The sequence below is a fragment of the Gopherus evgoodei genome, chromosome 7, assembly GCF_007399415.2.
Source record: "Gopherus evgoodei ecotype Sinaloan lineage chromosome 7, rGopEvg1_v1.p, whole genome shotgun sequence".
Classification (NCBI taxonomy): domain Eukaryota; kingdom Metazoa; phylum Chordata; order Testudines; family Testudinidae; genus Gopherus; species Gopherus evgoodei.
The window spans coordinates 45,955,419-45,977,063 of record NC_044328.1 but is presented as its reverse complement, the minus strand read 5'-3'; the positions used below and the strand labels follow the sequence as shown (position 1 = coordinate 45,977,063).

The window sequence follows — 21,645 nt, the reverse complement described above, 5'->3', positions numbered from 1 at the left end:
AAACTTTATGAAGAACCCTTAGCATGGAGAGCAGAGAAGTCGATCTCCACACCTTAAAGCGGATGGAAGCAGCAGCAGCAAAGAATAAGCTAATTTCTGCTCAGTGCACCAACATTGGCACAGGAAAAATGTAACGTCAAATTAAGTTACCAAACTTGAGATACAATGTACCAAACAAACCTGGGCATGCAATGTACTGTTAGAATCAGCTACCCATCAGAATTAGCTATCTTGCTGTTACAGAGCATGCTCAAGCAATCTGAAGTCCCAACAGAGTCATGTTTAGATCCTGTTTTGCAACCAGAAAAGGTTGCAGCCAGGGTGGAGAAGATCATGCATTACAAAGAATCCACTCAGTTTAGCTATGCACATCGAACCCAAAACCCTATCACTGGGGCCTTGTCCAGAAAATGTTTAACCCACACCCCACACATGTAACCCATATGCTTATATTGCAATTGTGTTTTGTTTTGTTTTTCGTAAGTCCAAAGAAAGAGAGAAGAATTGGGAAGGAGAAATTGATTTCAGTTAGGCTACTATGGCCCACATCCTCAAAGGTCTTTAGGCTCCTACCTTCCATGGAAGTTCGGGGGCGGGGGGATTTATGGGTTGTTAAAGTAAACGGGGGGGGGGCAGCTCATTCGAACGGAGGAATATCTCATCCCTCAGGATAAGCTACCCTAGCAGAAAGTTGGGAGTAGCAGCTTAGTAGGGAAACAAAAACTGATTTGTCGAGTCCAGCCAGCAATTTATTATTTAAAGGTGAGTTTGGCCAGAGGGAAAACACAGAAATTGCTCTTCCTGCCCCAAACAACGTGGCTCTAAACCGCAGTAACTTTCCCCAGCTGTCATTTACCCGACAGACAGCAAGCACCGTGTGCTACTCTCCTCCCTCCACGCCAGCCAGCTCTCGACGGACCCCCGACAGACACCCCGCGCGCACCTCCTACCGCCCCACGCCGGGCAAGGAGAGCCCTCCCTCGCCCTGCCGGGTTGGCTGCTGGGCTGAGCGCCTCCAGCCCCTCCCGCGGGCTGGCCGGGAATGTCCTCGCGAGCGCGGTGACCCCTCCGCCGCCGCTGCCGGACTCTGACCTTGTACCGGGGAAGGCACCATGGCTTCCAGGCTGCTGCTCCGCGTCCTCCAGCGCGCCCTGCCCGGCGGCGGGCGGGCCGCAGCCCCCGCCAGAGCCATGAGCGCCGGGGGTGCGTACAGCCTGGGGGCGTGTGAGGGCTGGTAGGGGGTGCGTAGGGGTGGGGGTAGGTGGCTGGGGCGTGTAGGGGGCAGGAGGTAGGTGCGTGGGGCATGTGAGGGTTGGTAGGGGGTGCATAGGGGCCTGTGAGGTCTGGTAGGGGGCCCGTAGGGGGCAGAGGGTAGGTGCGTGGGGCGTGTGAGGGCTGGTAGGGGGTGTGTAGGGGCGGGGGTAGGTGCATGGGGCATGTGAGGGCTGGTAGGAGGAAGGGAGGTAGGTACATGGGGTGTGTGAGGGCTGCTAGGGGGTGTGTAGGGGCAGCAGGATAAGTTCATGGGGCATGTAAGGGCTGGTAGGGTGGGCAGTATAGGGGCATGTGAGGGCTGGTCAGGGTTATAGGAGTGGGCCAGGCAGAATGGGGGCAGGGGAGTGATGGCTGGGAAGGTGGAGTGAGTGAGCAAGCGAGTGTGGGTGACCAAGAGATGAGATGCTGGGGGCAAGGAATAAGGTGTCAGCCCCTTATGTATGTGTAGAGGATGAACAATCTTGGCAAAAGAAAGAAATTCCTCCACCACAGTTGTAGTCAATTAGTTGGGGGCACTGAATCTATATTGGGACTCATAAAATAAGTCTTTTCATCCAGTGCTTTAGGAATTTGGCTTTATGTTTATTGCCATTCAGCCAAGCCCGAGGAGCCCTGAAAGCCCATCATACGCACAAGTAACATTAAGTTATATTCCTTGTATCTGGAGTGCCTCAGTGGCTGAGTGAGAGCTCATTGTGCTGCCATCAAAGGATAAGGGTTCAAATCCAGTTACTAATTTATAAACTGTCACACAGATGATTTAAGCTGGAAAAGGGGTTAAAACCATAAAGCAAACAAATAAAAAAAATCAACAGACATCCTCTCTAGGGACATGTCTTCATTTGGGATTTTACACTGGTGTAGTTGGGGCAAAAATCCTTACTGTGTAGGCAAACCTTAATTAAATTAGGAGACAGAGTGAAAATGGAAATATATCAGTGCTAGGAATTTTCCCACTTTTAGGGCTACTTGATGCACATTAAAAGCCAAATTGTTCTTCTATCACATTGTTGGAGTATCAACAAGAATCCTGCTTAAACTTTATGTGTGTGGCTGCTTCTACTAATGATTAACAAACAGAATCTATCTAGGAGTAGGATGCTTTCAACAAGAGGCCCTTTGCTCTGGAACTCTCTCTTGGTCCAACAATACATAAGGCTCCAATCCTGCAAGCTGCTCCATGCAGGTGTGCCCTTAGGTTTGTCTTGAGTCACACTAACTACACACAGTGTAAGATGAATTTATGATTGGCCTACACACAGGTGCAGGAGTCTGCCTGCATGAATCACTTTGCAGATCTGTAGGCCTTAGTTGTGGACCTCTAAAGCGCTGTGCAAGATCCATCTATTCACATGGGATTTTCACAGGGGGATATTGGGAGGAATTTAAAGTTTGGAGTTTTACAAAGGGCGGAGGGAGAAGGTGAGTGTTTTAGTGGCCAATTTGTAAAAGAACAATACTTCAGTGTAGGAGGATAGTTCATTAGCTGATGGTGTGGAGCAAATATGTATAAATTTGTGGATGACACCAAGCTGGGAGGAATTGCAAGCACTTTGGAGAACAGTATTAGATTTCAAAATGATCGTGATAAATTAGAAAACTTGTCTGAAATTTAATATGATGAAATTCAATACAGACAAGTGTAGTATACTGCTCTTAGGCAGAAAAAAATCAAATGCACAAATACAAAATGGGGAATAATTGGATCAGCAGCAGTACTGAAGAAAAGGATCTGGGGTTTATAATGGATTACAAATTGAATATGAGTTAATACTGTTGTGAAAAGGGCAAATGTCATTCTGGGCTGCACTGACAGATGTTATATGTAAAACACAGTAGGTAGTTCTACTGTTCTCAGCACTGGTGAGAGACCTCACCTGGATTACTCTGTCCGGTTTTGGGTGCCACGCTTCACAAAAGATGTGGACAAATTGGAGTGTCCAGAGGAAGGCAACAAAAATGATTAGAGGTTAACAAAACATGATCTATGAAGTATAGTTGAAAGAATGGGGCATGTTTAATCTAAAGAGATGGCTGAAGAAGGAGATACACCAAGGGTGGTTATAGAGAGTTATCTGAAGACAACAATGATCAATTGTTCTCCATGTCCACAACAAAGTAATCAGCTTAATTTGCAGCAAGCAAGATTTAGGTTAGATATTAGGAGAAACTTTCTAACTATAAGGATAGTTAAGCACTAGAACAGGGAGGTTTTTAAGAAGATGTTAGACAAGCATCTGTCAACAGGTATACTTAATCCTGCCTCTTCCTGGGGAGATGAATCTTGAAGTCACTTGCAGCCCTGCATTTCTGTAATTCTATGATTGGCCTCTGTGACTGCTACAAAAGGTGCCAGCTGTGGTGGTGGTTTCTATTAGATGTGCAGTTGTCCACTAGGGACGGGACTGATGCTACCTTAAATGTTAACTTTTGGACACTATTAGACAAGGCTGAAACTTACTTTTTCATTAGAACAAGTGACAAAAAGTGAAAGTGTCTGAACTGGTGCATGATCTCATTTGTGGAAGCAGTCGTGAGGGGATTCTATATGGCAAGGGCAGTGGCCTGTAATGCCCTAATTTGATAGCTTTGAACTATCCCTTTGTTAGACCCGAAGAGGCCCCAGGCAATGTGAAAAGAACCACTGCCCAAAAAACAGTCAGATGGAGTGGCTGTAATCTAACATCTAATGTGGGGGCCAGATTATCTAAAATTCACCTCTGGCAGGATTCTCATACCTTTCTCCAAAAGCATCTAGTACTGATTACTATTGGAGACAGGATACAGGACTAGATGGACCTCTGTCTGATCCTTACGATAATTCCTATGTAATGTCTTATTTTAATCAAAAATGCTTTGCAACTAAAAATTGAATGGACATTTATTTACGATGCTGTCCAGGACATGGGTTTAATGGTTTGCTTCAGTCATTATCTGAATCTGAATTTTGGATAAATAAATAGGAATAAAATACAGAAGTATTCTATTCTTATTTAGGTATTCCCAGTGATGAGGAACAGGCAACTGGACTTGAACGGAAAACTCTAGAGGCTATGAAAAAAGGACAGGTAAGTTTAATATTGAATAATTCATATTCAGACAAAATGAAAAGCATTACATTAGAGTTAAGGTTGTAAATATGTTAGTAACTTGAAGGAGGAAAATGCTGAATAGAATATTTTAATTAAAAACAAACCAAAGTCTGTAAGGCAAGACTTGCACCCTGTAAGTATGAAAAAAATTGGGAAATGCAGAAATAAGGTCCCTTAAACCCTAACTTTGCATTCTTACCTCCTTACAGGGAGGCTGTGAAGCATAATTAAATATACATTTGAGATTCTTGTATGAAAAGTTCAATATAACTGCAAAGTACCATTTTCTATTGAGGAAGCAGACCTGGAGAGTCTAAAGCCCTGATTCTGCAGCTGGATCCACATGGGCGACCACACATCCACATGGAGGGCTCTGTGTTGGTCAGTGATCCACACATGCAGCTCCAGTTGCAGGATTGGGACCTAAGTGAACTATCTGGCTCTGGATTAGGTATGAGACTAAGTGTTACACCTGTGTTTCAAACCTAGATTGATCACTCTTTATGGGGCCTTGGATAATTCCCTTAACTCTCACTGTGCCTGTTTTATGGTCTGTAATATTTGCCTCTCACAGGGATGTCTGAGGCATCATCAATGTTTTAAAGCACATACAGAACCTAGGATGAAGGTTGTTTTATAGAAAATAAGCATTTATAAAGCCACCATGTGTGGCGGAGCAGCAAACAGAACTTAGAAGTTCCTTGCTCCTACTCCTCCATGCAATTCCCTGGAACACACTACCTCTCCATATATTTCTTCTCCCTGCTAACTCCCTCCCCACACAAACATACTATTTCTGTAGAGGTCCTCGTTCTCTCCCCCAAGCTGGTGATTCTTAGAGTGCTTTAGGAAGTTGGCATCTAGCTAGTGGCTATACTAAGGCTTGTAAAGAATGCACAAACTGCTTTTAAGAACCGCACCTGTTCAGAGTGCAGTGCAGGATTGAGCCCCTAAATAATGAGCTCCACCCTTCGATCTATTTGAAGATGGACCAACAGAAAAAGACACACGAAATTTCTAGAGTAAGCTGGGTTTACTGTGTGATGAGCCAAAGCACCCTCACAGAAGTAAAAGTAACCGTTTACAAAAAGAAAGAGAAAATCTCTTTTGAAAAAACTCTCTCCAATACTTCATGTCTCTCAGGTTTCTCAGAATATTGCACATGGAAGTTCAGGCAGATTAGCCTTTATTGGCTGTCAGGAGGGGGAAATCAAAATAATCATGTATTGGAGTACTGTATTCAACCCTGACTAGGGAGAAACTAGTGTGCCTTCATAAAAATGGACTCTAAATAGCACATAGTACCCCTGTGCTTTAGGCAGCTAGTATGCTGTCATGAGTTCAGCATCTATTTTTAGTGGCACAAAAGCTGCCACTAATAGTTGATACTCTAAACTGATTCTTGCATGTGAACTGACACCCTGCTCAGTAACTTCAACATATTAACTCTCTCCCACTTGACAAATCAGTATCTAACACAGTAAGGTTTGACATCCCTCATCTTCCCTTCTATTAGTTTCATGTACTTGTATGCTGGTATTCTAAAGATGATCTATCTGTGTTTGGCTGATAGAACAGCAGCAATTTAATTACCTTTATTATATACATGTTATATTTTATATATATGCGACACAATCTTTGATACTACTGGTTAACAATGTTCTTAGTCTAGTAACTGAGATAGATGTTTTGTTCTTTTCTCAAGGATCCATATAGCATACTCAAACCCAAGGGATATGCAGGAACTAGAGAGGATCCTCATATTGTTCCATCCGTCAACAAGAAGAGGCTAGTAGGCTGCATCTGTATGTATCAGAACAACTTTGTGTATGTTCTTTTAGGTCACATACTATCTAATGTTATAAAACATGAATTGTTTTATAGAAGGTTTTTGTTTTAATACATCTACATTAATACTTCAAAAAAGTTCACACTCAAAATTGATCCTCTTTTCTCTATGGGTATTCAGTCATATCTGCCTGTTTTAGTGACAAAAATACATTCTCATTTTTTTAATGCTTTTGCTAACATGGTAGAGTGAATATAGCTAAGAGGGCGTGAGCTGGCTTCTATTCCTTCTTGTGTATCAAAGAAGTTCTGCTTTCAGAATTGGGTAACACCTTTGCAACCATCTTGAAGGAAAGAGGGTTGAAACAAGTACCACCAAGCACACCATCTAAAAACAATAAGGGGTTATGTGTAAGTTAAGGCAAAACTTGGACTGTAGAATTTATGTATCATCGCCTGGGAGAAATCATGTTGAGTTAGCAGTTTGGAGCATGTTTACTTAGAAGTTGAGATATGATAACCTGCAATGTCATTTTTAATCATAAAAGAGCACGTATTTGGGGCTAGTTATCCATAAGGAGAGTCAAAGCACAGGCATAAACAACTAGTGTGTTTCAGGCATTAAACTGAATTGAGGTTGGAAAACTAGTAAGTGAAGAGTAGAATTCACTGCAAATAATGTGGGAGTGGCAGTTGCAATATGATGCTAGCAAAGGAATTTCCATATTAAGGAAAGTTGCTTGCTAGACTTGGAACTTAATCACTGCAGTGGTGTAGATGCAGGGCTGAAGACGTCTACCAGTACCAGATACAAATCAGCAAGGATGTATTGTAATGGTCAGCTTACAAAGTGGAAATTACTATAACTAGTGTCTGAGACATGACTGAATGAAAATCAAGATACCCTATTCTATTTCCAGTTATGAAAATGGTTCCACTTTGAATAGGGGTTATGGTCTCAAAAGATTATAGAAATCATGGTGGTCATGTTACTTTTACTGATTCCTTAAAAGCATATTTTTCAGTAAGACAACAAAAGTAGCATGAGGTCATTCTAGGGGTACAACTGTACTATTTGAGTTCTCTGGTGCCTGCCCAGTGCAAGATTAAGCATTTAAGATGTATATATATTTTCCCAAAAGCTAGGTTTTTTTCCCCCGTGACAGTGACCACTATGCACTTATTCAGCCACAAGTAAGCCTTAAAGTTCATCACCTGTTGTTTCACCCCCTAAAAAATCCAATACAGTGCACATTAAATATAAACTAGTAGTGATGGAAATTGCCATTGACATGAGAAAGGAATGATGATAGGGTTGCTCACTTTCTATGTTGATTCAGTTATTGAATCCTTCACTGAAACTTTAAGATGCCCACTGGGTTAAGAATTCTAGCCCACAGGGGACTGTAGAATGCACATGTGACAGAAGACTTGAATCTGGTCAATCAAAAGAGGCATGAACATTTAATTTTGCTTTTCCTTTCTCACACCAGGTGAGGAGGACAACTCTGCTGTCATTTGGTTCTGGCTGCATGCAGGAGAAAGCCAACGTTGCCCATCATGTGGTGCTCACTACAAGCTTGTCCATCATGATGTCCCACATTGAAAATTTATGTTATTTAACTGAACCAAAGTGGATTTCACTGTGTCTAAACTGCACAAATATGATGTGCACTTCAATCTGCATGCAAAATATTTACTACCTTCATATTTGGTTTCTATTGGATTTCATTAAAAATTCCAATCTTATTGTTTTACTCTAAGTTAATTAAAACTAAATGCACAACACTGCAGAAACGTGTCATGGATTATCACCCTTCATAAAACTGAGGAGAGTTTAGGAAGAAGTGTTCTAATAGTACTGGTTAATAAATGTGGGCTGGTTTTCTTTTTCCCCACCTCTAATAAAATTCCTTAGTTTTATGACTAAAGCCCTACCAAATTCACAGCCATGAAAAAATACATCATGGACTCTGAAAAATCTGGTCTCCCCTGTGAAATCTGGTCTTTACTTTTACCCTGTACTATATCTGGCATGGCACAGTATTGTCATACTTACGTCTATGCTGCTGGTGACCGTGGTGCTGCCTTCAAAGCTGGGCATCCAGCCAGCAGCTGCCACTCTGAATGCATAGCTCTGAAGGCAGCAAAGTAAGGAAGACACCCCCATCCACACCCAACAGCTTTGTTATCCCATGTTGGGTCAGAACTCCCACTTTAAGAAATGCTGAATCTTAAGGACGTTACATGTTTATTTTTTGTTGTTTTTAAATACATATTTGTGGCTTGTTACACCACCATGAAATTTAACTTTTAAATATCTGAAACTTTGCAATTCAGGATTTTAAAAATGCTATGATCGTGAAATTTACAAAAATGGACTGTGAATTTGATAGGGCCCTACTTATGACCAAAACATTTTCATTAGTGTTGGTTTCTTGACTCACATGATGGGAATATGCCTCCCAACAGCAATATGTGAAGAAAATTAGAGATCACAAGTGAGCTATAGGCATGTGCAGGTATAAGGTCATGGCTGCAATCATACACCAGGAGACGGTTATAGCCTTATTTACATTTTCCCTGTGTCTGCAGAATTGTGTCAATACAACAGTCACAGCCGGGATGGTCTCAATATTCTAACTAGTCTTCTGCTTAATGAAGTTACCGCCTGATTAAAGAAATATGCATGATATGTGCATCCATACATGAACACGTACATAAAGCAACAAACTCTTTCATTCAAGTATTTTATTGTAGCTTTGTTTTCACCGCATTTTAAAAATCTAAAAAAAAATAAATATTTGTTTCACAGGTGAAAGTCACATATGTATCAATAAGACATAAGTATGCTGGAACTTAACCAGACCAGGAAGGTCAAATCTGAATACGTTCCATTAAGCACAGTCATCTCAGAGTACTTATACTAAAATTCAAAAGAAGTTTCAAAAAGGGTATTTCAAATGCATTTTAGCTGGAAAAAGGTGACCAAAAACTACACTTTCATTTTAAAATGAAATGTTTAAACTCTTGATAGGAACTGTCTTGCTCCTCATTTTTGTTTTTAAACTATAGCTGCAGAAGTTGGATTCCCAATGCTAAATTAATCCCTTATAATTTTATCAATTTAATTATACCAGCGGTAATAAAATGAAATGGCCTATTGAGTCTTCTCGTCCATCTTAACAGAAGCCAAATGTGCAGTTTTGCAGCAGCACGAATAAGTGATTGCACAATGGAAATTAGACTGTACATCATAAAGGGCAGCTCATTACAACCATCATTTCATTAAGTTTTCAAAAACAAAAACACCCCACCACCAGAAAAAGACATCTCTGGAATCCCACTTCTTTTGTTAAAAGCCATAAAATAAGCTCAAGTTTAATTACATACACTAGAAACCATACTGCTATCAGAACTGAAACTATTTTATTACAAACCTTTATTTACAAAATGAAAAATAATCAAATGGGACTATCATAATAGGAAGTGTTTTCACTCTGTGATTGAAAAAAATTAAGCAAGTCTTTCATGCACTCACACGCTAAATTGTTTTTATAATATGTAAAGTGTTGAAATTCATGTTTGTGAAACCTGAGTCTCATTCACAGTCTCATTTTTATTTTATGACAAAAACGTGGTTCTATACAAGCTGTGTATTAACAGTTCATTTTTGTAAGAACTTTTGGCCTTCCATGAATATTTGTATCACTGAACATTTTGTAAATAACCAGTTGTTACATTGTCAACTTGTCCACTGAACTTACCATCACAAAAAAGATACAAAGAATTAGTTTAATGCTCCCACATTAAACAACTACAATATCTCATTTCTAAAGTTATACTAAACTGAAGCCTTCATTGTGATCTATTGCCTGGATCAGCTTAGATTTTAGGGTTTCTTTGTCTGTGTATTTTGGAAGATCAAGAAGATTAAAGCAAGTGTGAGATACTGGAAGATACCCTTCTCCACCTCCTGTTGGCTGGATGACTAGTTTAAGACACTTCATTCCAAGAATAGGAATACGATCACTGCCTGTTAAAAACACTGCCAAGGAAAACAGAAGAATGAAAGCTGAAGTGACTACACTCTGTTTCACAATGACAGTTCCATGCAATATTACACTTCTAAATCACTATTTTCATTTTTCAATTCTTCTATTACATGGCTAGCTTTTTACATTAAAGTAGCATGATTTTGAAATTAAAAAGAGTAAATGAATGTTAATTTGTACATATAAACTGATTCATGTACATCTTATTCTGTTTATATTGTTAAATGTGTATCAAATAGAACAAAGTCCCTCTTGTGCCAGAATTTACTTATTTAAAGAGCAGTGAGTTCACATCATTTTTGTGGACACTATCATATTTGCAGGTAACTAAGTAACCAGGTTCTAATCTGTTCAATGTCAAATAAATGTGTCTGCCCTGTATTTGAAATGACTGCATGAGCCATTACCAACAACTTTGTTTCTGAGTAAGGGAATTTCGTATGCAATTGTCCTCCTTTTATACGCTCCTGCAGCCCAGCATCTCCCACAGTTCTGCTGGGCCTGGGCTATTCCCCTCCTGTGCAGTTCCAGCGATGGTTTAAAGCTGCAGCACAGCCCATGCTGGCCACACTCCCTTTTCTCCAGCTTGCTGCCAGATCTGCTGCCCCTGCAGAAACAGTCAATCATAGTTCTCTTTCCTCCTGGCCTTTCCTGTGTCTTTATTTTGGGGGGTAGTAGCGAGCAGCAGTGTTTGTTTTCTACTCCTCTCAGTCTGGGTAGTCAGCAATGCAGTCAATGGCTGAGCGGCTCTGCCCACTTTCAGGAATGGCACAGTAGCCACACAAGCACATGGATAAGCCCAAATAAGGCTACCTCACAGATGGAGCACTAACAGGCTGCATGGAGGGTGAATTATGCCGTTGCTTCTCAGCCATCTTATCCTACCACCTGGCACAGCACTTCGAGTTGGATGGACATGTTAGGACCTATCTGCCCCACCCGCTCCCCAAAAAGCTACAACTCTACTACAGAAAAGTCTGACTAATGGAGATTGAGCAGAACTTGGAGAGGCTCTAAGATTGAGGAAAATTTCATTCAGCAAGGTACTGAGTCCTGGAGCAATTCAAGACCACTAGGATACGTTCCTAGGATGGCACCAAGTCCACCATAAAGTCCTGAAATTGGTTCCAAATGCTCTGGGGAAAGAAGCAGGGCTCAAAATCGGTCCTCCCTCCTCCCAGCTTGAGTCAGAAAACTCTTCCAGTGAGTCCCCCTCCTGGGAAAGTGAGAATTTACAGGGGAGGACTTCAAGGGAGAATTTTCCAGAAGGCTCAGCCCTGTGCAAAGGCTAGCCATGTACATGCATGAATTTTTTTAATGAAGTCCAAAAAGAACAAAATGGATAAGAAAAAGTCCCAAGGATATTAGTCCTCCCATTCAGACTCATACTTTACCAAGGAAGGAGAGCCACCAGACTGATTCTGAGCAGAACATAGACAAAATACAGCATAGACTTTTTCCCCTTAGGACTCTGAAACTAAGTGCATAAAGGTTGTATCAACTATGCACATCCAAACTGAGCAGCCCCTTGAGGACAAGCCTCAGAGCACGTAAGTTCCTGCTAAATCCTCTCCAGAGGCAGCATTTCTCCCTGATTACCCTCTCAAAAGAAGTGGGAAGCTCCTGAAAAGGGCAAGCACATTAACAGGCACACACTCAGATTCTACAAGCTCCAGGAGACAAAATGTCATAACTGATGTGCTTAAGGTCAGTGCTGCAGTAGCATCTCTACTTTATGTGATTATTCCATCCAAAGAAAACTTCCTTCCCAAGAAGCCAATGGATAAGGTGAAAGTTACCAACAGAAGGGACTTTGATGCTTCCTCACCAACTTTCAGAGCATTTCTGACAGCCAGTTGGTTTCCTTAAGTTACAATGTCATGGAGCTGGAGGACCTGAAAGCCCTCAAGGACAGAAACCAAACTTACTAAGTCTATACTTAAGAAGATCTCTTCAGCAAACAGCATTAATGGCAGATGCTTTAATGGATGCTACAAGGTTTTCTGCCAGGAGACACACATGACTGTCTCTTGAAAGTAGATACTTCAAACATGTTTCGTGCTCTTCTAAATTCATAATATCTCTCTTCTTCAGAGAAAAACTGGACAAGACAGTGACTGAAAATGTGACTAAAATCAAATAGTTCTTCCACACTCAACTTAATACTCTAAGGGACTACAAACCACTACAAACCCCAGAGACGCTCCTTTTGTCATCTTCCTCACAGAGGTTTCAGAGAAAACCAGATACAGATACATCAAGGGAAAACCCTGGAACCAAGGAGCAAGAGGAAAATCTATAGGAGCTCCTGCAACCTTCAAAAGCCCTTTACAACAACAAGCAAATGTGCCTCCACCCTGACCTAAGCAGCAGAATTTCCTTTTTTCCAGATGAATGGTTTGTTTCAACATAGAAAGGTGAGTGTGTTCCAGGAATACTCTCTTGAGCAAAGGGCTCCACCACGATCTCTTCTTCATTGAGTCTCCTGCGACTCTGCAAAAGTGCAAGCTAGTCCAGAACAAGATTTCCCAACTTCTGGCCATGCAACAATAGGAGAAGTTCCCGCAGGAGAGCATTGCTCAGGGTTTTACTCCATCTACTTCCCTGCTCAGAAGCACACTAGAGGAATCAGGGCCATCCTCAACTTCAAAAGGCTCAACAAACAAATGAGGAAAATAAAGTTCCAGATGGAAACTAACTATAATAGCGACATCCCTCTGTCAGGGCACTTACTAACTTCATGCAATTTGGCAGATGCATACCTTCAAACTCCAGTGTGCCCCTGCAGGCTTCTGAGATTTGCTGTTTATATCATGAATCACTATTAGTACCTAACACTTCCAATCGGTGTCTTATCAGCCCCCAGGATATTTATGATGATGCTGGTGGTGACCATAGCCAGACTCAGATCCTAGAGTATTCACCTGTACCCCCTTTTTGATGACTCCTTAATCAGAGCCCCATCTCAGGCGGTAGCACACAGGACCACAATTCAGACTCTGGATCTCCTGCAAGCGCACGGATTCATAGTAAACATGAAGTAAAGTTCCTTTAGTATAATATCCACACTGGCCAAGTGAAAGAGCTCATCTATTGTTCCCAGCCTTCAGCTTCTGGGCCTCCTGGTCTCATGCATAAAGGTCACCCATTGGCAAAAATCACACATCAGGTGCCTTCACGCTTTTCTTCTGAAAGCATGAGACTACTCCCTCAAACTCATGCAACTTCATTTACATGTCCAAAACAGGTCCTCAACTCCCTGATATGGTGGAAAGTCTGGGGAAACATCCTCAGGGTTCTTTCCGTATGTTTTCAAGACCCGTAGGTTCTCACCACTGATGCCAGCATGAAGAATGGGGAGCACATCTGTGACCTAGAAAGGTACGAGGCTGTAGTTCCTTTGCCTGGGGTTTCAGATGCATCTCTCTCTTGGAACTCAGGGCAAACTAGCTCTTCTGAGATTTGAGAGCCACCTGGATGGAAATTGTGTCCTGGGTATACATAAAACAACTAAGGAGGGACAAGGACTGCAGCTCTACATGCAGAAGTGATGGAGATAATGGAATGGGCAGAAATGACTCTCCTTTCCCTAAAGGCAATCCACTGGGGAACTGAACCAAAAGGCAGATTGGCTCAGCCAGCGCAATGTCAGCAACTCAAAATTGTGCCTAAAACCAGAAAGTCTTCAACCTGATCTCACAAGACATTCAGTTTCATCAGTTGACTTGCTTACCAATATCAAGTATGCAAAGCGGCCAAAATACTTCACCATGGAAGCAGACTCTAAGTCTGATGACAGATATTCTGTCATACAGATGGCCATAAGACCTGCTATATGCTTTCCTGCCCTTTCCTCTCACAAGGAAAGTGACCCAAACATAAGATCAGAGGATGCAAAGGTGACAAGTGTTAACTCTCACACTGGCCAGGGATACCCTGGTGCTCTGATCTAACAGAACTGCAGCTGGAACCACCATTGCAACTATCATTCTTTACCAAGGATCATTCTTCCATCCAGACCAGACCATCTTCATCTAACAGCCTAGCTATTGAAAAGGGAAGTACTAGTCACACTCAGCCTACCTTAAAAAGTGATAGGGACTTCGCTCTCTTCTAGAGCTTCCACTCTAAAAGCCTACCCATCCATCTGTAATAATTTCAGCCTTTCGTGTCAAGAGCATAGAGCAAACTCACAGCATCCCAGGATGCAAGTTATTCTAGACTTCCTTCAAGAAGGAATGATAGAAGAACTTCAGCCAAGCATCATTATGTGCTAGGTACAGGCCTGTACTGTACTGTACGCAGGATATTCAGGCTCCCAGGTCAAGAACCCTCAGGTATCCAGGCTCCTCAGAGCTGTCATATTGCCCAAACCAGCAGTCAGACTCATCTTTCCTAAATAGGATCTACTCCAGGTGTTGACAGCCCTAACCACTCATTCTTTTGGACATGATTTCTGCATAGCCATTTTACCTCTGCCTCAAAACCTATTTTCTGGTGGCTATCACAACTGCCAGACAGGTTTTAGAATGGGCACCTATCTATGCAAGAAACTTACCGCACGTTTCATGATAAGGTGGATTTCAGAAATGTTCTTGCCAAAGGTAAACTCTCTTTTGCATTCCTCGCAGGGAAATGTCCCTCACATTATGTCTGAAGCCACAGTACCTACCTGAGAAGCAGTGGCACACTTTAGATGTCAGAAAAGCATTGAAGATTTACATCAAGTACACAGAACCCACAAGGAAGTCAGGCGTTCTGCTTATCTCCTTCCATCCAAAGGCTCATGGATTCAGTCTCCAAGCTCTCCTTGCTAGATGGATCAAGCTATGTATCGATGAGACATACAAGGCAGCCAATGTTCCTGTCCCAAAAAGCATCAAGGTGCATTCCACAAGACCAATCGCAACCTTGTGGGCCGAAAGAGCACATGCTTCCACCTCAGATCTCCAAAGCAGCAACATGGTTACTGGCTAACATCTTTATCAGATGTTGTAGAGAGTGGACTTAACCTTCTGCAGAGGCCTCCTTTGGCAGGAAGGTGCTGGAGGCACTGGTCCAATAATAACCTTGCTGCTTGAGCAATGCTGTAAAAAGGGAGGGGCTTCCCCCCTCCATTTTCCTTTTGTTTGTTCTCTTACCCTCCCCTACCCCTATTCACTGGCTCACCCTTTCCCATGCATAGAAGAACTGTGGAAGATGCTGGGCTGCAGAATGGAAAATTTCTTACCCAATAATTTTCTTTCTGCTAGCTGTGTCTTCCTCATAATTCCGCCAATCCTGGACTGCTCATCAGCCAATGGTCAACCTTTTATTTGTATAAGTTATCTTATAAGCAAGGTCTTCTACGTATACTTACTTGATTGGCATTGGAATTATTGTTACTATTTTCCACAAGTTTTTACACAGCTTTAGAAAGAATCATCTGGCAGCAGCCAGAGAAAGGGCCAGAACAGGCTGTGCTGCAGTGCTGAACCACCTCCAGAACTGCACAACAGAAGGAAATAGCTAACACGTAGCAAAACTGTGGTAGATGCTACAAGCAGAAATGAAATTATTGGATATGTTTTCAATTATTCTTCTATAGCTATAATCTTTTAGCTTTACAATCAGTGATATCAAATGATATTTCCACCTAAGAAAAAAGTAAGTCTTGTAGGTAATGAAAAGGAGCCTATTCTGGGATGGACAAAATTCCCAGATTTATTGGACAGATGAGAATGGTGATTTCAGTCTTTTTCGGTTATTTTAAATTTACTGACTGCCATGAATAATAATCCAATCACTTCATATTTCCCCAAGCACCTGTTCAAAAAGTTGAGCACTGCAACATATTATGAAGAGCAACAAATTTGGACTATTACAGATCATTGAGTGAACAGGGAAATCAACAAGGGCTTTCTTGAAAAGTGACCTGATGAGAGCTCCGTTACAAAACCAAAGGTGCTCCAGAGTGAGCACTTCAATTGGTCACAGCTGTAGCAATACTTCATGAGGAGAAAGAAGGGTGTAAACAGTTCTGTCTGAATGTGCTTGATTTTTTTCTTACAATAACCTGAAATATCTTCACTAGGGAAGGATTTGCATCAGCAAACCAAATGAGAACAGCTGAATTAACCAGGCTATCCACCATCTAAAATAAATCCACTTATCAAGACTTGGTGAATGCAGTGGTAAATGCCATGGCCTACGTATTAAAATAAATAAATAAATAAATATTAAAGTGCATGGCAGTGCTGTTCTACCCTGTTGGCCACTGTGAAGTGATCAAAGGGCCATTCAAATAAGGAAATCCAGAACAAGATACACGATCATCATTGCCAACCATCCACTCACTAATTAATGAAGCACAATAGATTGGGTGCCGTTACTGACTATGCAACAACTATCCAAACATGACGATAGCCCTCCAAATACCAACCTAGAGCCTCATAACTCAAACCTTTTGTGGCCATACAAGACTCACACACAAAAGTTATTGACAAAGACTCCCTGCTCAACAGACTTCCTCCCCCATGATGCGTTCACCTTAAAAAGTAGGTAGACATAATTATTAGTTATTAAAATTAGGTGTAATTTGTTCTGTCCCCTTCTAGAAAAGCATCAAGCTACAGTAATCCTTCTAGGTTTCCTATTTCCATACATTAGTTTCAAATACTTACACAGAAACTGCTTTTTCTTTTCCAGTGGTAACTCGTGAAAAACATCCCAAAATATTTTAATTGTAGGATGGTCTGCCCAATATTCTCCTTTATATTCTGTATTCTGAAGTGACCAAAATATGTGATTATTAGTCAAATTCACAAAATATCAGGACACTGAATATGTAAATACTGTATGTAGAAAGAGACAACACATTGCTACTGAGTTAAACAAAACTACAAATGTCATTGTTCTATACACATTTTTATTTTTTTCACCAAGTTTACTTTTTTATGTTTTTCTCTCTAAAGATATGTTTTCTCCCCACACTGGATACTAGTTAACATCCTACTACTAAAGTATTCTAACACTAGTAATTTTAATCATGGTATTTGCACTCTGCCTATATAAATATCTCTTGCACTTTCAGTTGAATACATTATTATTTACCAGAACTTCTTGTTCTGAATTACTTGACTGTACACAGTAACGTTGTTTAACCACCACCCACCACATTTCAGTGGTGGATGTACAGTGACGCATAAAGGACTTTGGGATCTTCCTGAAAGTTAAGAAATTCCTTGTGTTAATTTAATATAAAATACTAGCTTCTAACAAAAATCCTAAAGCCTTCCCAGTAAAGTGTACATTTACTACTCTGAACACTAGAACTGGGTGTCTTTTTCTGTTATTTTATCCAATATAAGCAGGATTTGTAGCATCACATTAGAAGTCTATGAAATATGTGTGTATTACCACTTGTTAACCTCTACTGTTCTCAGCTATGGTACACAGAGTACAGGGATAGGCACCTCTTCATTACCAAGCTTTTTATCCAAAAACACACAATGAACCAACAGACCTAGTGGAAAGTTCTACATTAGAGCTATTGTTTTTAATACTGTAAAACTAATGTCCCTGTCAAGGTTCGTTCCCCACTCTGAACTTTAGGGTACAGATGTGGGGACCTGCATGGACACTTCTAAGCTTAATTACTAGCTTAGATCTGGTATCACTGCCACCATCCAGAATTTTCAGTGTCTGGATCACTCCCTGTCCCCCCAAAACTTTCCCCTCCCTGGGTAGCCTTGAGGGACTTCACCAATTCCCCAGTGAACACAGATCCAAACCCCCTGGATCTTAAAACAAGGAAAAATCAATCAAGTATTAAGAAAAAAAGGCTTTTAATTAAAGAAAAGAAAGGTAAAAATCATCTCTGTAAAATCAGGATGGAAAATACTTTACAGGGTAATCAGATTCATATAGCCCAGAGGAACCCGCTCTAGCCTTAGGTTCAAAGTTACAGCAAACAGAGGTAAAATCCTCTCAGCAAAAAGGAACATTTACAAGTTGAGAAAACAAAACTAACATGCCTTGCCTGGCTGTTACTTACAAGTTTGAAACATGAGGGACTGGTTCAGAAAGATTTGGAGAGCCTGGATTGATGTCTGGTCCCTCTTAGTCCCAAGAGCGAACAACCCCCAAAAACAAAGAGCACAAACAAGACTTCCCCCCACCAAGATCTGAAAGTATCTTGTCCCCTTATTGGTCCTCTGGTCAGGTGTCAGCCAGGTTTACTGAGCTTCTTAACCCTTTACAGGTAAGAGAGGCATTAACCCTAAACAATCTGTTTATGACAGTCCCCATTTATTAATGGCATGGATTAGTATTTGTGGATGTATAGGGAGAGATTTGAAAGAAAAGAAAATGAATGGCACTCGGATAGGGAGGAAATTCCACACAGCAGGGTTCTTGTGATACCAACCACCACAAATGGAAAAGACGGCTACCTTTTCGTAACTGGTGTTCTTTGAGATGTGTTGCTCATGTTGATTCCACAATAGGTGTGCGTGCTCGCCATGTGCACTGGTGCCAGATTTTTTTCCCCTAGCAGTACCTGCAGGGGGAGAGCGCCTCCCGCGACACCTGGAGTGGCGCCTGCCTGGCACGGTATAAGGAGAGTTGTGCCCTCCCCGCACCCTCAGTTCCTTCTTGCCAGACAACTCCAGCAGTGGGGAAGGAGGGCAGGATGTGGAATAGACATGAGCAATACATCTCGAAGAATACCAGTTACAAAAAGGTAACTGTCTTTTCTTCTTTGAGTGATTGCTCATGTGTATTCCACAATAGGTGATACCAAGCTATACCTTCTGGAGGTGGCTAGGAGTTCACAAGTTCTCAGGATGGAGTACCGCTCTGCCAAACCTGGCATCATCCCTAGTTTGGGAAACTATCACATACTGCAAGGTGAACGTGTGAACCGAAGACCACATGGCAGCCCTACAAATGTCTTCTATAGGGACATGGACCACGAAGGCAGCCACCGAGGCCTGCGCCCGAGTTGAGAGCGCCCTCACAATGGCGGGAGAGGGGGACACCCACCAACTCATAACAGGTGTGGATGCACGAAGTGATCCAGTTGGAAAGCCGCTGAGTGGAAATCAGCTGGCCTCTCGAGTGCTCAGCTGAGGTGACGAACAGTTGCGAGGACTTTCTGAACGGCCTGGTCCGCTCAAGATAGAAAGTCAGAGTCCGCCTCACATCAAGCATGTGGAGACGGCGCTGCTCACTAGGCACGTGAGACTTGTGGCAGAGGACTGGTAGAAAAATGTCCTGACCTATGTGGAAGGCGGAGATCACTTTCGGGAGGAACTCGGGGTGTGGGCGGAGCTGGACCTTGTCCTTATGAAAGCCCAAATACGGCAGCTCGGAGGTCAGGGCCCTGAGCTCCGAGACACGCCTGGCCGACGTGATAGCAACCAGGAAGGCCACCTTCCACGAGAGGCAGACCAGTAACACGTGGCTAACGGTTCAAATGGGGGCCCCTGTAAGATGAGCCAGCACCACATTCAGGTCCCATTGTGGGGACCAGGGGTTAGAATATTGGTAAAGCCAGTCCAACTCCTAAGCAACCGCCAGTCATAGCATCAGAGAACACAGCGTGTCCTTGCACCAGGGATGGAAGGCCGAAATGGCCAACAGGTGCACCTTGACTGATGAGGGCGCCAGGCCCTTGGCCCACGAGGGGGTGGATCCCTGCTGAGAACTGGCAGGGTGCCCCTCAGCGTCCAGTCAACAATGCCTTTTACTCACCTGCTTGCCCTTAGAGGACCCAGGCTGGAGGGCAGGCTGAGACTGCCTCTGTGGGCATTTTCTATAGTCCCGCTGCTCCTTAGGGGCAGCCTCGTACTTCAGGAGGGCAGGAACCTGCTGCAGCTTGCACTTGGATTTTGCCAGAGCAGGGACATAGAAGCCCAAGATTTGGAGGGTCGTGCGGGAGTCTTTCATGCCGTGCAGCCTTGTGTCCATTTCCTCAGGAAACAGAACCTTCCTGTCGAAAGGGAGATCCTGCATTGACGACTGCGCTTCGCTGGATAGCCCAGAGAGCGGGAGCCATGACGCCCGTCTGATGGACACTGCCAAGGCCATGGACCATGCAGCTGTGTCCGCTGCATCCAAAATGGCCTGCAAGGATGCCCTTTTTACTGTGCTTCTAGAGAAGGTCCTCAAATTTGGGGAGGGATCCCCAGAGATTAAACTCGCAGCAACCCAGGAGAGCCTGATGGTTTGCTACTCTTAGCTGGAAGCTTGACGACAAATAAAAACTTTTCTCTTGAAAGTATCCAGCCCCCAAGAGTTTTTGTTCTTAGGGGTTGAGGCTGGCTGCCCATGCCGTTCCCTGTGGTTGACTGACTCGACCAGCAAGGATTTGGGCACTGGGTGGGTATATGTCAAGGTTCCCTCCCCACTCTGAACTTTAGGGTACAGATGTGGGGACCCGCATGAAAGACCCCCTAAACTTATTTTTACCAGTTTACGTTAAATTACGCTGCCACCACCAAGTGGTTCTAAATATTTAGGGAGAGCCACTTGGAACTCTGCCCTTTCCCCAAATATCTCCCAAGTCCCTAACCCCCCTTTCCTGGGCAGACTTGAGCATAATTCCTCCCCTCAAGCTCCTACATCCCTTTCTCTGGGTAGGCTTGAGAATCCCCCTCACCAATTAGTCCTGGTGAACACAGATCCAAACCCTTGGATCTTAAAACAATGAAAAAAATCAATCAGGTTCTTAAAGAAGAATTTTAATTAAAGAAAAAAAAAAGGTAAAAGGAGTACTTCTGTAAGATTAGAATGAAAGAATCTCATAGACAATCAAATTCAAAACAGAGGGTTTCCCTCTGGGCAAAACTTTAAAGTTACACAAAGAACCCAAATTTATCCTCTTTCATTTGCAAAAGAGCTCACAAACCAAGAAATAAAAGTATCTAATACATTCCTTCTCTAAATACTCACTACCCTATAGGAGCGGGATGGCTCCTTCTTTCTCCGTCTCCGGCAAAAGCCCACACAGCACAGACAAAAGACTTTTTCCCCCTTCCAGATTTTAAAATATCTTGTCCCCTTATTGGTTCTTCTGGTCAGGTGTCAGCTAGGTTATGTAAGCTTCTTAACTCTTTACAGGTTAAAAGAGAATTAACCCTTAACTGTATGTTTATGATAGGTATACAAATATTCGTGCCCCTAGTGGGTACAAGTACTGCATTCCACCTTCTTAGAGATGGGAGCCAATGAGGCTGGTGTTTGCCACAGGGCATTTGAAATTCTTGCCACCCCCTCATGGAGTGGCAAGGCCATCCTGCCCGGTGCCGAGGAGGACAGCAGCGAGTCTGAGGGCTCCTCCATCTCCTCTGCCTGGAGGTGGAGGCTCGCAGCCACCCTTTTTAAGAGGCCTTGGGTGGACCCGGTAGTCCTCCTGCGAGTAGCAGCTGCTCTGCGAACAGCTTTGACAGGTA

The 21,645-nt window shown here is 42.7% G+C and overlaps 3 protein-coding genes across 13 annotated transcripts in view; 1 reads left to right on the top strand and 2 right to left on the bottom strand.

Moving 5' to 3' along the window:
• DNAJC12 (DnaJ heat shock protein family (Hsp40) member C12) overlaps positions 1-1,143 on the bottom strand; it is a 75,399-nt gene extending 74,256 nt beyond the window's left edge. Inside the window, exon 1 of one of the 2 annotated variants that reach the window (XM_030569956.1) lies at positions 1,093-1,143. The gene's annotated coding sequence lies outside the window, so the exon portion shown is untranslated. The remainder of the gene's footprint in view (positions 1-1,092) is intronic. The other variant, XM_030569961.1, reaches the window with a different exon arrangement.
• LOC115655002 (cytochrome c oxidase subunit 5B, mitochondrial-like) lies at positions 894-7,943 on the top strand. The gene is made up of 4 exons (XM_030569962.1): positions 894-1,203; positions 4,273-4,343; positions 6,073-6,172; positions 7,649-7,943. Exons 1-4 carry the CDS (start codon positions 1,113-1,115, stop codon positions 7,759-7,761), a joined length of 375 nt encoding a protein of 124 aa, XP_030425822.1. The 5' UTR covers positions 894-1,112; the 3' UTR covers positions 7,762-7,943.
• A 946-nt stretch (positions 7,944-8,889) lies between these two features.
• Positions 8,890-21,645, bottom strand: part of HERC4 (HECT and RLD domain containing E3 ubiquitin protein ligase 4) — an 89,410-nt gene continuing 76,654 nt past the window's right edge. For all 10 annotated transcript variants that reach the window (XM_030571200.1, XM_030571196.1, XM_030571204.1 and 7 more), the window contains 2 exons: positions 16,873-16,975; positions 8,890-10,203 (listed from right to left, as the gene is read on the bottom strand). In XM_030571200.1, the coding sequence (XP_030427060.1) occupies positions 9,995-10,203; positions 16,873-16,975 (312 nt within the window). In that variant the 3' untranslated portion in view covers positions 8,890-9,994. The remainder of the gene's footprint in view (positions 10,204-16,872; positions 16,976-21,645) is intronic.

Excerpts from the sequence above, each read along its gene's own strand:
- LOC115655002 (XM_030569962.1), top strand. The coding sequence starts at position 1,113 with ATGGCTTCCAGGCTGCTGCTCCGCGTCCTCCAGCGCGCCCTGCCCGGC. Across the intron at positions 4,344-6,072 it reads AGGCTATGAAAAAAGGACAG|GATCCATATAGCATACTCAA; the intron begins GTAAGTTTAATA and ends TCTTTTCTCAAG. Across the intron at positions 6,173-7,648 it reads GAGGCTAGTAGGCTGCATCT|GTGAGGAGGACAACTCTGCT; the intron begins GTATGTATCAGA and ends TTCTCACACCAG.